The following is a 13,595-nucleotide window of genomic DNA, read 5'->3' as shown; positions in this document are numbered from 1 at the left end:
AAATTTAAAAATATAAAGAACTTCAAAGTAAAAACTAAAATGAAAATAATGGAACTGGGATTCTTTTTCATATGGCTGGATAACAAAAGGAATATTCTTTGATGGCCTTTAACTTATGAAGTCCTCCTAACTAACAGGGGGCAGTAATCACATTCTGTCATCATGGCAAATACTGTGTGTCAGGGTTCAGCATAGATTAAATTATACAAGTCCAGACACTCTGTGGCAAGGACTGAGTTACTGCTCAGATACTGCTGCATCTCCTAACCTAGATATTATGTTAATTCAGTTATATCTATCATATTTTTATGTACCTAGCTTTCTTCTGAATGCTACAGGAACTACAATGAGCAAGGCATATAAGTTCATTCTCTCTCTCTCTCTCTCTCTCTCTCTCTCTCTCTCTCTCTCTCAAAATTGCTTATATATTGTAGCTCACAGTTTGTAGAGGTTTCAGTTCATAGTTGGCTGGCTCCAAGGCAGGGTGACATGGCAGAGGGTATCACACAGGAGAAACAGTTCATGGTGGGCAAAAGGCAGCAAAGCAGCAAAGTAGCAAAGCAGCAGCAGCAAGCAACCAGCCTGCCTTCTTTCTTTCTCTTTATATCCATCCAAGCTACACGCTCTTGGGGTGAGCAGCACTCACACCCAAGGTGGGTCTTCCCATTATCCACACCCAGAACTATGCCAAACCAATCACTGGACTAATTTAGTAACCACACACCCTTAATCCCAGCATCACACACTTAAATCTCATCATCATAGACCCTAGATCCAGCCACCTCTGAAGCTCCATCTATGACTACATAAAGTTTTGGGAGGACATTTAGTCACAAAACACTACAGAGACCAACAACAAATTAGTAAACAAATTATTTGTTGGTGTTAAGTATGACATAAACAAAAGAGTATTAGGGAAGGTCTCTCTGAGGACAAAACATCTCTCTGAGATGAGAAATTTGGGATTCCTTGATAAGCTTTTTCCAAATGGTGTTTTACTAGCAAAGGATTTCAGAAATAGAAGACCTCCAGAAAAAGGTTGTGTGGTATTCATTAGTAACACTCCATGGTTATGGAAAATTCCTAACAAAGGGTTTTATTCATATGACAGCTAAGTTGATAAGGTTTCAAGCTTGCATTACTTGAATAATTATAGAGTGAAGTTCTGTTGATGTTCTCACAGAATTAACTCCTCTGTCCTTGGGAAACAAGGAAATATCTATGTTGTCATACATCAAAAGATGTTATTAACTGGTTTCTCATTAGTCAATGATACACGGATTAGAGCATCTTACAATTAGAAGAAAGTTTTGTAAGTCATCTAGTTCAATGAGTAAAATGCAAGTAACCATTATATACCTTCCTCATGAACACACCCAATAACAGGGAGCTTTTTTATGTTTTTTGCCCTGCCTATCTACCTACCTACCTAATTTTTTTTATGTTTAGCTTCTCTGTACCTTCTACCCAATTATTCCCATGGCAACTATAAAAAATAGTTTTATTCCCACTCCCCTCTCCCAGAAAATAATTTTTAAAATTTCTTAAAGATTGCTGTCATTTTCTCCCGAATTTGGTCCATTATTCCCTTAATCATTTCCCTCAGGGCACAATTTCCAGATCCCTGACTATCCTTGCCACTAATCTTTGTAAGTGCTTCTCTCTGAAAACATGGTGCCTAGGGTGAGACAGGAAATGAAAGCTCATAGCACAAATGCTGGTGGGACCACTGAGACTCCCTTGGGCAGATGACTATACTCTTATTAATACAGTTTGACATGGCACGCACTCTTTCTGCAAAAGGGTACATTGTTGGTGCATAATTAATTTTGTCTGTGGCCAAAAAAATCCCTAAGTTAGCTGTCAAGCAGATATCCCACATCCTGGACTTGTGCAATTGAATTCTTTTCTTAACCTAAATGTAGGAATTTACATTTATCCCTGTAAAAATTGCATCTTGTTGGTTTTGGCTTCTAAGACATCTCCAGTGGATCACTCTAAATTCCAAGTCTAAAACTGGACAGTGTTCTGAATAAACCAGATCTTTTTTCCCATCCCCAGTTTGGACAGAGCAATAACTATTCCCATAACCCTATGGTGGCTAAACTCTGGAATCACCTAGAACCTCTTTCTCTTCCTCCACATAGATTCAATCAGTTGCCAATTCCCAGTGACAAATTTCTTTTCAGTTCTATCATATGATAATCATCCTAGTACTAGTTCTTATTACTGTCTGCCTACAGCAGTACATACCCAAATACTGCCAAGCATGGGATGTATTATCACTTAAATTCCTTATAGCAAATCCTACTAAATTCCATCTTAACAGCTGCCCAAATAATCAATCTATGAGGAATTTCCCTACGCAACTCACCCAAAATCTCTGCAATCTCCCTGTAGCTGTTTCGGTTCTTCATACACTTGCTATAGTCTATCTCTCTCAACTATTCCTAAATTTGTCAATTGCAATAACTCATTCAAACTTCTAATCTATAATCTATTTATGGCCTGTCATGGAATGGATCTGTGTATTTCCTCTTCCAAACTGGATACGAGGTAAGCATCTTAGTGTCCATCGATGTCTTCGAATTATGAAATCTAGGTTCAATGTATAGTTGTCTTTGAATAAATAGGAGAAAAAGGATATGAAATTTGAGGGGAAAAAGTACTGATTAATTTATTGATAACAACACCAATGGCTAACACTAAGATAGAATTCAATATGTGCCAGACAATGAGCCAAGCAGTCTTGAACACTGCCTAAAGTGGACCTCACGATAACTCTGATTCTACAGAAAAATGAATGTGAGGTCCAGTCTATGATTTATGGTAAAATAATGCAGCTACACTCTATGGTCTATAATTCTAATTCCTACACTAAAGTGTCTAGAATAATATGCTGCCTATTCTAAAAAAGAATTTACTCTTGTTCAGAATGGTCATACATATGCACATGATACAACATACACGTATGTATATACAAATATACTACATGCACACATACGCAAGTGCACAAACATACAATGGAACTGTTTTGTATACAAATATAAAATTCTCATTTTAAGTATTCTAGTGCTCAATTCAGCATCACATATACTAAACTGGAATGATACAGAGAAGATTAGCACTGGTCCTGGTCAAGGATGACATGAAAATTAATGAAGCATTCTATATTTTGTAAATTAAATAAATACTCTATTTCCATGCAAACATTTTAGTCAGTGTTGTACATAAGCAAAACACAAGCTTTGGAAACTATCTTCTATACAATGTGTTAACTATGTGATCTTGGGCAAGTCACTCAATTTCCTAAGGCTCCACTTCTTTTTAAAAATGACGATACTAGTATCTGCTTCTTAAGGCTGTTTAAAGGATAATAAGGTGCCTGGAAAATAGTAGATATCGTTAACTACTAAGTAATATTTGAGACCTAGGAAAAGACTGTGGGGCAAAATATTATACATGGTGTTAGAAATGCAGTAGATGTCTTATACATATAATTATATATTTCCACTGGTTTTCATTGTTAAATCTATTTGTTCTCCTAATGATTTCTACCTCATTCTTTCAAATATTTCTACTTTCACAGCCTCTCTTCTATAAAGCATGGGAGATTAAGTTTAATAGAATCTAAATAAACCTTGATCAAAGCACAAACATACATTCATTACCCGGTTCAAGGTGGCACAATGTCTGTAAACGTACAGTGGGATCAGCCGGGTCCCCCATGCAGGGTCAGTCACCGGCACAGGAACTGTGAAGTAACCTTGCTGGCAGTTCTAGGGACAGTGGTTTCATTCTCAGGACTCTAACCATAGCTGTGGGGCACAATTACTAACAGCCTTGTTATTCTCTCCTCTCGTGTGACTGCATTTAGAAAATAGCCTTGTTTTATAAATTCCAAAACTGGAAATAACTGATTGAAACTAAGAAACACAGTTAGACTGTACTAGTTTAAAGAAATACTCCTGCATCTTTAACACTTAGAGTGCAATGGATTCCATTTGCTGAATTAAGCTAAAATTATAGCTTGAAAGCTGGCTGTGACTGTATCTGCTAGATACATTATATTGTAAAGAAATAACACTGGTTGCAACAGAATCTTTAAAAATACACTCTTGATGTAAAAACAATTCTCCAGAACTGGGTACTCTCCAGACTGCCACTACTATGTATGAGCCACCAATTCATAGTCCCTTCTCAGTTCCCTTCTCATACATACGTTAACCCACCCTGAGGTGAGTTTTCAACTTTTGAATAAAGTGGATGGCCACAAAACTCATTCCACTAGTTAACATCTTTCTTCACCCATGATTTTCAAACTCCTTCTTTGGGGAGTGTGGACAGGGGCCTGGGGTTGGGGTAAGAACATGTCAAACTTACCTTCTTAGCAAATTTCAAATGTATAATATTAATGATAGGCATGTTATTGTACATTAAATCTCTGGAACTTACTTATATTGCATAACTGAACTTTGTACTTTTTAACTTACATCCCAATCTCCTTTTTCTCAAAAACTCATGCATCTACCATTATAGACTCTATTTCTATGAGTCTGATATTTTTAGATCACACGTAAAGTGTTATCACATAGTATATATCTTTCTGTGTCTGACTTATTTCATTCAGTATAATGTCCCTGAGGTTCATCCATGTTGTCAAAAATGGCAAGATTTGCCAATCCTATCCTAATTGTGTCATTTCATTGCCAGACTACTTTGGTTTGGGCCTATGTTTCAAAGTTTAGTGGACAGAGGAAGAGTAGGCATATCTGCCCTTGTTCCCCACCTTAGGAAGAAAGCATTGTATCTTCTCCATTCATATAAGGTGTTTTTGCTGGAAGTATGGAGTACATGACTTTAATCTGTTGAGAAGGTTCTGTTCTACTTCTAGTCTCCTGATAGCTTTTACCATGAACAGCTATAGAATTTAGTTCGATACTTTTTCTCCAACTAGTGACAGGATCATATGGCTTTTTTCCTTTCCTCTGTTAAAATGACTTTTGGGGATGGATCTTCCAATACTGAACCAACACTGCCATCCCTATAATAAAACCACTTTCTACACCCTGCCAGATCTGACTTCTAAGAGTTTGTTTTGTTAAACAAATTTCTATCTATGTTCATACTTTTTTCTTCTATTATCTTTATCCAGTTTTAGGATTAGCACAATGTTGAGTTCCTAAAATGTGGGGAGAAGTGTCCCTTTTTTTTTCTGCTTTAAATGTTTGATATAATTTATCAGTTAAAATGTATACGAGCCTGTTGTTGTCATATAGGTAGGTTTTCAAGCTAGGAATATACTTTCTTTAATAGGTGCTATTCAAATTTTATATTTCCTCCAGAGTTAGTTTCATTAATTTGTCTTCCAAGGTACTTCTTAGATGTTGTCAAATTTATTTCAAAACAGATTTTTGTAATATGCTTTGTATATCCTTTTAAGTTCTGTAAAATTTGTGGTAATGTCTCCTAGGTCTTGATATTGTAATTTTAAAAATGTATAATCAATATTGTGTAATAGGAAGCAAAGGTCTAAAGGAGCAGGGAAAGTGGGAGGGGTAGGGGAAAGGAAAAAAGGGAAAAGAAAAAATATGAGAAAAGGAAAAACACTGAAACAAAGTCTTTGCAAATAGGGAACAGTGGAGGGGGTGAAGGGAGGGTAGGGGAAGGGGAAAAAAAAATAAGAACCAAGACACTCATGTATAGGTACAAGATCCCAATGATGAATGTAACTGTGTTTTATACCTAAAATGTACCAATAAACTTAATGGGGGAAAAAAAGGCAAGATTTTCTTCATTTCTAAGGCTGAATAATATTGCGCGCGCGCGCACACACACACACACACACACACCTCTTTTCTCTACTCATTCACCCACTTTTGGACATTTAGGTTGTTTCCACATTTTGACTACTGTGAATAATGCTACAATGAACAGGGGAGTGGAGATAGCTTGTCCACATACCAATTTTATTTCCTTTGGATACATGCTGAGAAGCGGTATTGCTGGATCATAATCTTATTTTTAATTTTTTGACAAACCTCCATACTGTTTTTCAAAATAGGTGTACCAATTTACAATCCCACCAAGGCATAGATTCCTTTTCTTTGCATCCTCACGAGTACTTATCTTTCATCTTTCTGATCAGTCATACTAATAGATATAAAACACTTTATTTTGGTTTTGATTTGCATTTCCCTGATTAATGATGTTGAGTATATTTTCATACCTGTTGGACATTTGTATGTTTTCCTTTGAGAAATGTATATTCAAGTCCCTTCTCCATTTTTAATCAGATTTGAATTTTTGCTATTGAATTGCATGAGTTCCTTATATACTTTGGATAGTAATTCTTTATCATGCATATGATTTGCAAATATTCTCTACTCTTTCATAGAATTTCTTTTCACTTGTTTCTTCTGCTTTGCAGAAGCTTTTTGGTTTGAAGCAGTACCATTTATCCCTTTTGCTTTTGCTCTCTGAATGGTGGTGTCACCTATAACAAAATAATCATTGCCCCAATCAGAGTATATCCTTTCCCCCATTGCATGTTCTTGGCTTCTTCATCAAAGATTAGTTAACTGCAAATATATGGATTTATTTCAAGGGTCTTTATTCTGTTCTGTTGTCCTACATGTTTTTAATGCCAAACCATATTGTTTTGATTATAGTGGCTTTGTAATATATTTTGAAATCAGGAAATAGAATGTCACACCTTTGTTCTTGCTAAGGAGTGCTTTGACTACTCAGGATTTTTTGTGGTTCCATATGTACTTTAGGATTGTTTCTCCACTTTTAAAAAATGTCATTAGGATTATGGCATAGATTCCATTGAATCTACTGGTGTATGAACATTTTAATATTGATTCTTCTAATCTCAAGGATGTGATACACTTTTGTTTACATGTGTCTTCTTTAATTTCCTTCATCAATGTTTTATAATTTTCAGTAAATACATCTTTCTCCTCATTAAGTTTATTTCTAAGTTTTTTATTCTTTTTGTTGTTATTGAGAATGACATTGGCCTCTTAAATTTCTTTTAGGATAGTGTGTATGAATTGTTCCATATCACCTAGCTGTCAAATGAGAGAGTTGGGTCTCTTCTAAATACTATGCTGCTAACTAGAGGAAGAAGTTGAAGGTCCCATAAAGATGAAGTAGTCTTAATGTAAGCCTGGGCATAGAAGCAGATGCATAAAAAGAAAGAGAACAGCCTGACGAGAAAGAAACTGCTAGATGTCCCTGTACCCGACAGGATATAATAAATCCAGAAAAAGGCACTCTCTACAGAATGGAGGAAGATTTTTCCAATGGATTGGACAAGAAAAAGGAAAGACTAAATGCTGACAAATACTATTGGATCATTTCTACTTTTGGAGGGTTGGAGGGAGACTCAGAATGCCCAAAGAGGGCAAGTTGGCCTATGATAATCCTTCTCCTTTTTCTCTCCATAGTTCTTATGCTTCATATGTTAGCTCAGTCAGACTTTCTCAGGATTACTTCCTCTGACTTCTCTGATGAGAGACTTCATAGTACTTTTTCACAACTATAGTTTTACATTTATCTATGTTGATTACCTTTCACCACTAACCATGAGAATAGGGACACATGCATATTTTTGTTCCTTTTTATATTGCTATCGCCTAGCAGAGTGCCTATACTATTGCAGGAACACATAGTTGTTCCATCATATGAATGAATGAAAGAATGAATGAATGAATGAAGTTATTTGGGCTACAGGTGATTAAGGATAGCAAAAGTGTGAAAAGGATAGATTAGAGGACAATAACAGACTTGCAAACATTCCAATTCTGCTTAGAGTTGGACTTATGTACTGTCAGTTGTTTATAGTCAAATCGAAAGCTATGGCAGAGCACGTCTTTTACCTGGGCAGCCACACATGAGTGACTTGAGGGGAAAACTGCCACACTGCCATTGAACTTTGTAATGCATGTCAACAATGCACACAATTAGAGATGATGGCTATTTATCTCTTTGGGGATTTTAAAACCATGGCTTATTTGTCTTTAAGGAAACTTTGTTCCTAGATGAATCCATAATTATGATAGTACTGTGTTCAGTTAAGCTGGACTTTGAAAATTGCTTCCATTCCATCCCATTCCATTTAAGTTGACATTACATAGCTTACTAGGTGCCAAGAATTAGGAACAAGACAAATTCTTTGCCCTCAAAATTTATAAAGTACTTGTTTTTAAAATTATTGACATCTCAGCATTTTAACAACCACAAGCCAAATGTATTTGTCACAAGTGATAAAAAATTAATTTATTTTTTCTTGTCATATAAGAAATTATAATTTCCCAGAACTTTATTAGTCAAATTAAGAAAAAAGCTGTGTGTGGGGGGGGGGCATCTGCATTCTCCAATCATACAGCATGATAGTGATACCAATTATAATATAACTAAAATGTATTCAAAAGTTTCTATGTGCTAACTATGGAGCTTCACATATATTAACGTTTAATTGAATTTCCAAATATAAAAGTCAGGGTCACACTTTTTTTCACACCTGCATCTTCAGGGCACAAGAAAATGAATGGTAAATATTTGTTAAAAAATAAGAATATAAACAAATGAAAAATGGGGACATTTCTATTTAGTACATTGGTCATCTTCAGGCAACCTACTGTTTGTTTAGGGGAAATATACACACACACTGGTAATTGTCATACTGAATGTATAAAATAATAGAGCTGAAAATAACCTCAAAAAAGGTCTCAGCCTAGAATGTAGCTCGGTGGCAGAGCACATGCCCAGCATGCACAAGGGCCTAGGTTCAATCCTATCATCACAAACACACACACACACAAACATTTTATGTATGTATTCACTGGCTGGATGACCTCTGACAAGTGGCAGTCTCTTCCTGAACTGTAAATTTTATCAAAAGTTTGAGAGTAATAAGTCCCTTACAAAATTACATAAAATGAATAAACTGCTCCTAGTATTGTGCCTGGATCTCAATAAATGGTTCATGTTATTATTCTTTTTGATACCACTGTGAGTGTAGAAATTTAAAAGCTTTTTGTTTTAGGAACTTATCAAACTATCAAGATTATCTTAATTCTTTGCTTTCTGTAGATACTACCAAAAAGTCAGTTATATTCATGTAAACTGGACTCTATGATGACAGCTAATGAAAAGGTAGTCCAAAAAACATGCACAGTATACAAAAACCAAAAGTCATAGGTGGATGGACAGTTTTAATCATTGTTAATAAAGGGTACGACCTATGGCAACATTAAAAGAAAGTTCAAATTAACTTTTGAAAGATACATTTGTGAATTTTACAAAAAAAGTGAATTTTACAAAAAAAATAAGGATTATTATGATCACTGAATTATGATATATACATCATCAAGTTATAAAGACCACAGGACATTTTGTGCCACAGGTCAATCAACATTTCAGCTGAAAGCTGAAAACTTGCTTTATTTTTCTCCTGAGTAATAATAAACTCCTCACATCACATAATTTTAGGGAAAAAACATTTGATTAGGCCTAGTTCTCCTGCCTACAGGCCAGCTATGACATTTTGAGACATAATTCCATTTTGGCCCCCGGTCAATCCTACTTTACTTAATTGTTTCTTACATTTCTCTGACAAGAATGTAAACTCTATGAACTAAAACTCCTATGAAGGCAGAGATTTCCATGTGTTTTACTCATTGCTGAATTGTCAGTTCCCAATACCTGAACCACAGACGGTGTTGAATGCACAGCTGTGGATTTGAATAAATGAAGACAGAAACTGAGGTTGTACAAGTTTTCAGAATCAAAGGGAAATCACTTTGCCAAGCCTTTATAAAAATAAATAATAATGGAGTGGGAAACTATAAAGGAGAGGATTTTGTGCATGCATGCCTGATGACAGAACTATTCACAAAAGACTCTGCCAGAACCACAACTTGCACAAAGGCCACCACAACCTTAACACAAAGAATATTCGGCAAGGATGTCTGTCCCACAGTTGTTTAACACTGTATTGCTACAAGCCTTGTCACTAATCCTCATGTCCAAAATCTATTATTTCAAATTAACTTACATAATCCTTCTCATTTTCCTTTAAAAACTTCCCCTTGCCTCAATATTTTTAATATATTTGAAAACATTTCTAGTTTATGATAGCATGTAACTCCTCATTGCAATGTTCCACTACTCCCAAATAAACTTGTTACTCTTAGAATATTTCTCCTTATGTTATTTAGGCTGACAAGGCTCAGAAAGATTAAGTGTTGTATATTTAGCTGATAAGTGGCTAAACGAGCCAAGTTATTCCAGTGCTTCCAAACCCTTATTCAGGGCTCTCTCTCAGAGTCAGTCTCTCTCTCTCTCTCTCTCTCTCTCTGTCTTTGAAATCTGTCCTTTCTACCAGCAACCGTAAAAACGACTAAGCAGTATTTTCAAAAGTGTGATAATCTATACGCACTGTTTAAAGGTTTCTGGCATATTTTGTTTGAGCTGCTTCTAGAACTTCTATTGTAAAGGGGAAATTTTTTTTAATTCAAAATTCCACAACCTCGAAGAACCTATAAAAGAAAAGTTAGCAATTTATAAACAGTTAAACTATACAATGCCATTACCCTGAATCTAGCTTGAAAAGCACTTTAAGATAGGCCACACAAAGCCTAGTTTCGAATGAATTGAATTCTTACCGGTATGATGCCTCCTTTAAAAGTAAGGGCTGCCCTGAGCAGGTCTGTTATTGAAGCAATTGAGAGGAAGTCAACAGGAGTCAAAATTTAGGGTCACTCTGGAATAGTACAAGACTGAGAGAAAAATCTGGGAACCACAAAAAAAGACAATCTAATGATAACTTTTCCTGAGGAAGTTGTAACATGTAACTTTTTACTAACTACTATTAATCGAATGTGCAAGAAGAATACAGACATTTTCAAATAATCAAAGGATCGAAATATTGACCATATACCCAGAATAGGATGTATGGTGACTTACTACTGAAAAATAAAAAGAGCAAGAAAGGAGGAAAACAGTGAGAATACTTTAGAGTGGTAAAAGGATGTCTGGGATGAAGTGTCCAGCAAACCCTGACAGTGATCAGCTTAGCTGGAACAAAAGATGGAGGAAATCTCTCGGGGGAAAGTACAGTTGATGAAATATGTAGTATAATCAGTTCTAAAATAAAGAGGCAAAAGTACAAGAATAAAGGAAAGGCAAATAGAAACTCCAAGGGAATAAAAAATAACATCTAAGGAAAAAAGTATAATCAGTATATTAACTGACTCTATCTAAATGATATTACTTACTAACAATATAATTTTACAACTCTTCAAGAGGAAAACTAAAGATATGATCATGGTTATAAATAAATAGAGTATAAATGCTGCATATCTTTTAAAAGATGAAAGGGAACAGGAAAAGAGAGCCAAAGTGGATTATAGATGGTAATACCATCATCTTACAAAGTGGGAAGCCAAACAAGGCTGTGGTTTACAAGAAAAGTAAAGGTGTAATGATACTAAGTTTAAAAGAAAACTATGGAGAAACTAACCCAGATATAGTGGAGCATGCCTGTAATTTCCCTACTCAGGAAGCTGAGTCAAGAGGATCATCCTGAGTCAGAGGCCAGGCTGAACTATATAGCAAGACTCTGTCTCAATTATTTGCAAGAATATTTGAAGAAGAGTGATATCTAAAATAAGGAACTAAAAGTGATTATACATGGAGGTCACGATTGAGGCTGAGATGAAGTACACACAAGATAGCTTTTTAATTATAAGCTTCTTGTTGCTATTCTCATTCTTAAAACAATGTACAGTATTATTTTAATGGAAGTAAATTCAAGCAGAGGGAGAGAATCTATTTGTGGCTTAGTCAAATCCTAAGTACACATGCATAGAAACTCATCTGTCCTGTTAGAAAAGTCTAAGTCCTTGTCTTGTAACTGTAAGTGCACTTTTTTTGAAGTTACTAGTGAAGGGAGGAATATTACCTTATTTCCTGTAAAGATACAGCCATAGATTACAAGCTCAAATGACTTCTTATACCTAAAAGGAAATGTGCTAGGTAAAGATAAGAAAATAGAGATTTTTTTTTTTTGTAACTCTTACTTCAAAATCAGTGAGCTACAATGACTTAGTGGCTTATAGCCTCTTTCAGTGCTGATGACAGTTTAGAAGTTAACAAAAAGAAAATTACAAAGGCTTCCCTAGATGTTTAGCAGCTACAGCTGCACATTATTAGGCAGAAATGTTTAAGGCAAGCATCTGGGATTCATTCATGTCAATTGTTGCTCTTTAAAAGGGATATTCTTTATTTAAAGTATTAACCTTCTTTTAAAGACTATTTCAGAAAAAAATGAACATCCCTCCCATCCTATTCATTGCCAGCACTCCAGTTCAAAGTTTCAGCCTGCTCTAGGAAATTGAAAAGGAACTCCCTTCCTACATCCTAAGTATCTCTTCATTCCAGACACACAAGCTTCAGGACAGTCCCCAGGCTGAACAGCCTCTCCTGGATCCTCAAACTCACTTCCAGATGTGAGCCCCCAAGGTAGACAAACACATCCAGGCTTCCGGCCCTTTTCCAAATGACAGCCTCCAGAAAGATGAGTGTGGCAGAGACCTATTCCCGATTCCAGATGTGAACCACAGAGCACATGAATAAACTGAAACATGTTCTCTCCCTACCACATATAATCCCCTAAGCAAGACAGCCTTCTTATGCTCCTCCAGCAACACTCCACATTTTCTTGAGAAAGCTAAGTCTCCATAGATCAAAGTCTTATTTTCCTGTCTCTCATCAATTCTCTCTTCCTATTTTCCAATCTCAATCTAAAAAAATGAGGTTCCTCACTTGGGTCAAGGTGCTTATCTCTGGACACACTTTGGGGATTAGGTTATTCTGAAGGTTTAGAGTCTTCAGGCCAGGCAGTCTTCCTAATGTTGAGGGCATCTGTCATCTTCTTCCCATTCAAAGTAATGATCTTAGTGTTTTTACCACCCTTCAGTGCTCCTATTAACAATCTCTCAGCCATGATCTTAGAAAAAGGTAACCTGAGAGGTTAGAGTTCTTTTTATACATTTTTAGAACCTCTCCTTGCAGAATAGATGTGTCATGGGAACAAAAACATTCTGAGATCCACCAGGCTGAGGGCAAGAGGCATTAGATGGGTTCCTATGTAAAAGCTGGGGAGGGAAAAATAGGTCCAAGTTTGGGGAAGAATACATAAGACAAGTTTTGAATATTTTATGTCAGAGATAGGAAGTTATCAAAAACTAATGAGATTACATTAAAGGGACATAGAAGCCAACTTCTGAGAGTTCCCAGGAGTTTATGATGGGATGTATTGAGGACCAGGAAAAAAATAGAATAAATAGACTGAAACACACCAAAGCATACTAAAATCTAAGAGTTCATAGTGGTGGGCTTAAAAAAAAAATCTAATAGCTGTGGAAGTTGTTAAGGCACTAACACTGTTTAAAAATTGTTAAAGAGGGGCTGGGGATGTAGCTCAGTGGTTCTGCCACCTGCCTCGCAAGCACAAGGACCCAAGTTCAATCCCCAGTACCAAAAAAAAAATGTTAAAGAAACAATATAAAACATTTATTCTA

General features: G+C 35.8%; 1 protein-coding gene and 1 non-coding gene across 2 annotated transcripts in view; one reads left to right on the top strand and one right to left on the bottom strand.

The window, feature by feature from the left end:
• The window catches only part of Lrrc69 (leucine rich repeat containing 69), a 99,314-nt gene extending 86,271 nt beyond the window's left edge, over positions 1-13,043 (bottom strand). Inside the window, 2 exon segments of the mRNA XM_004841951.4 lie at positions 12,838-12,940; positions 12,942-13,043. Coding sequence (XP_004842008.2) covers positions 12,838-12,940; positions 12,942-13,018 — 180 coding nt within the window. The 5' untranslated portion in view covers positions 13,019-13,043.
• LOC147824194 (U6 spliceosomal RNA) lies at positions 3,073-3,178 on the top strand. Its single transcript, XR_015442777.1, has one exon. It is a non-coding gene; the product is annotated as a U6 spliceosomal RNA (small nuclear RNA).
• Positions 13,044-13,595: the final 552 nt, after the last annotated feature.

The sequence above is a fragment of the Heterocephalus glaber genome, unplaced genomic scaffold (genome assembly GCF_053883595.1).
Source record: "Heterocephalus glaber isolate CG9 unplaced genomic scaffold, H.glaber_assembly_v1.0 deba00001553, whole genome shotgun sequence".
Classification (NCBI taxonomy): domain Eukaryota; kingdom Metazoa; phylum Chordata; class Mammalia; order Rodentia; family Bathyergidae; genus Heterocephalus; species Heterocephalus glaber.
Note: the sequence above shows the minus strand (reverse complement) of the source record. Positions and strands in the feature narration are given on the sequence as shown.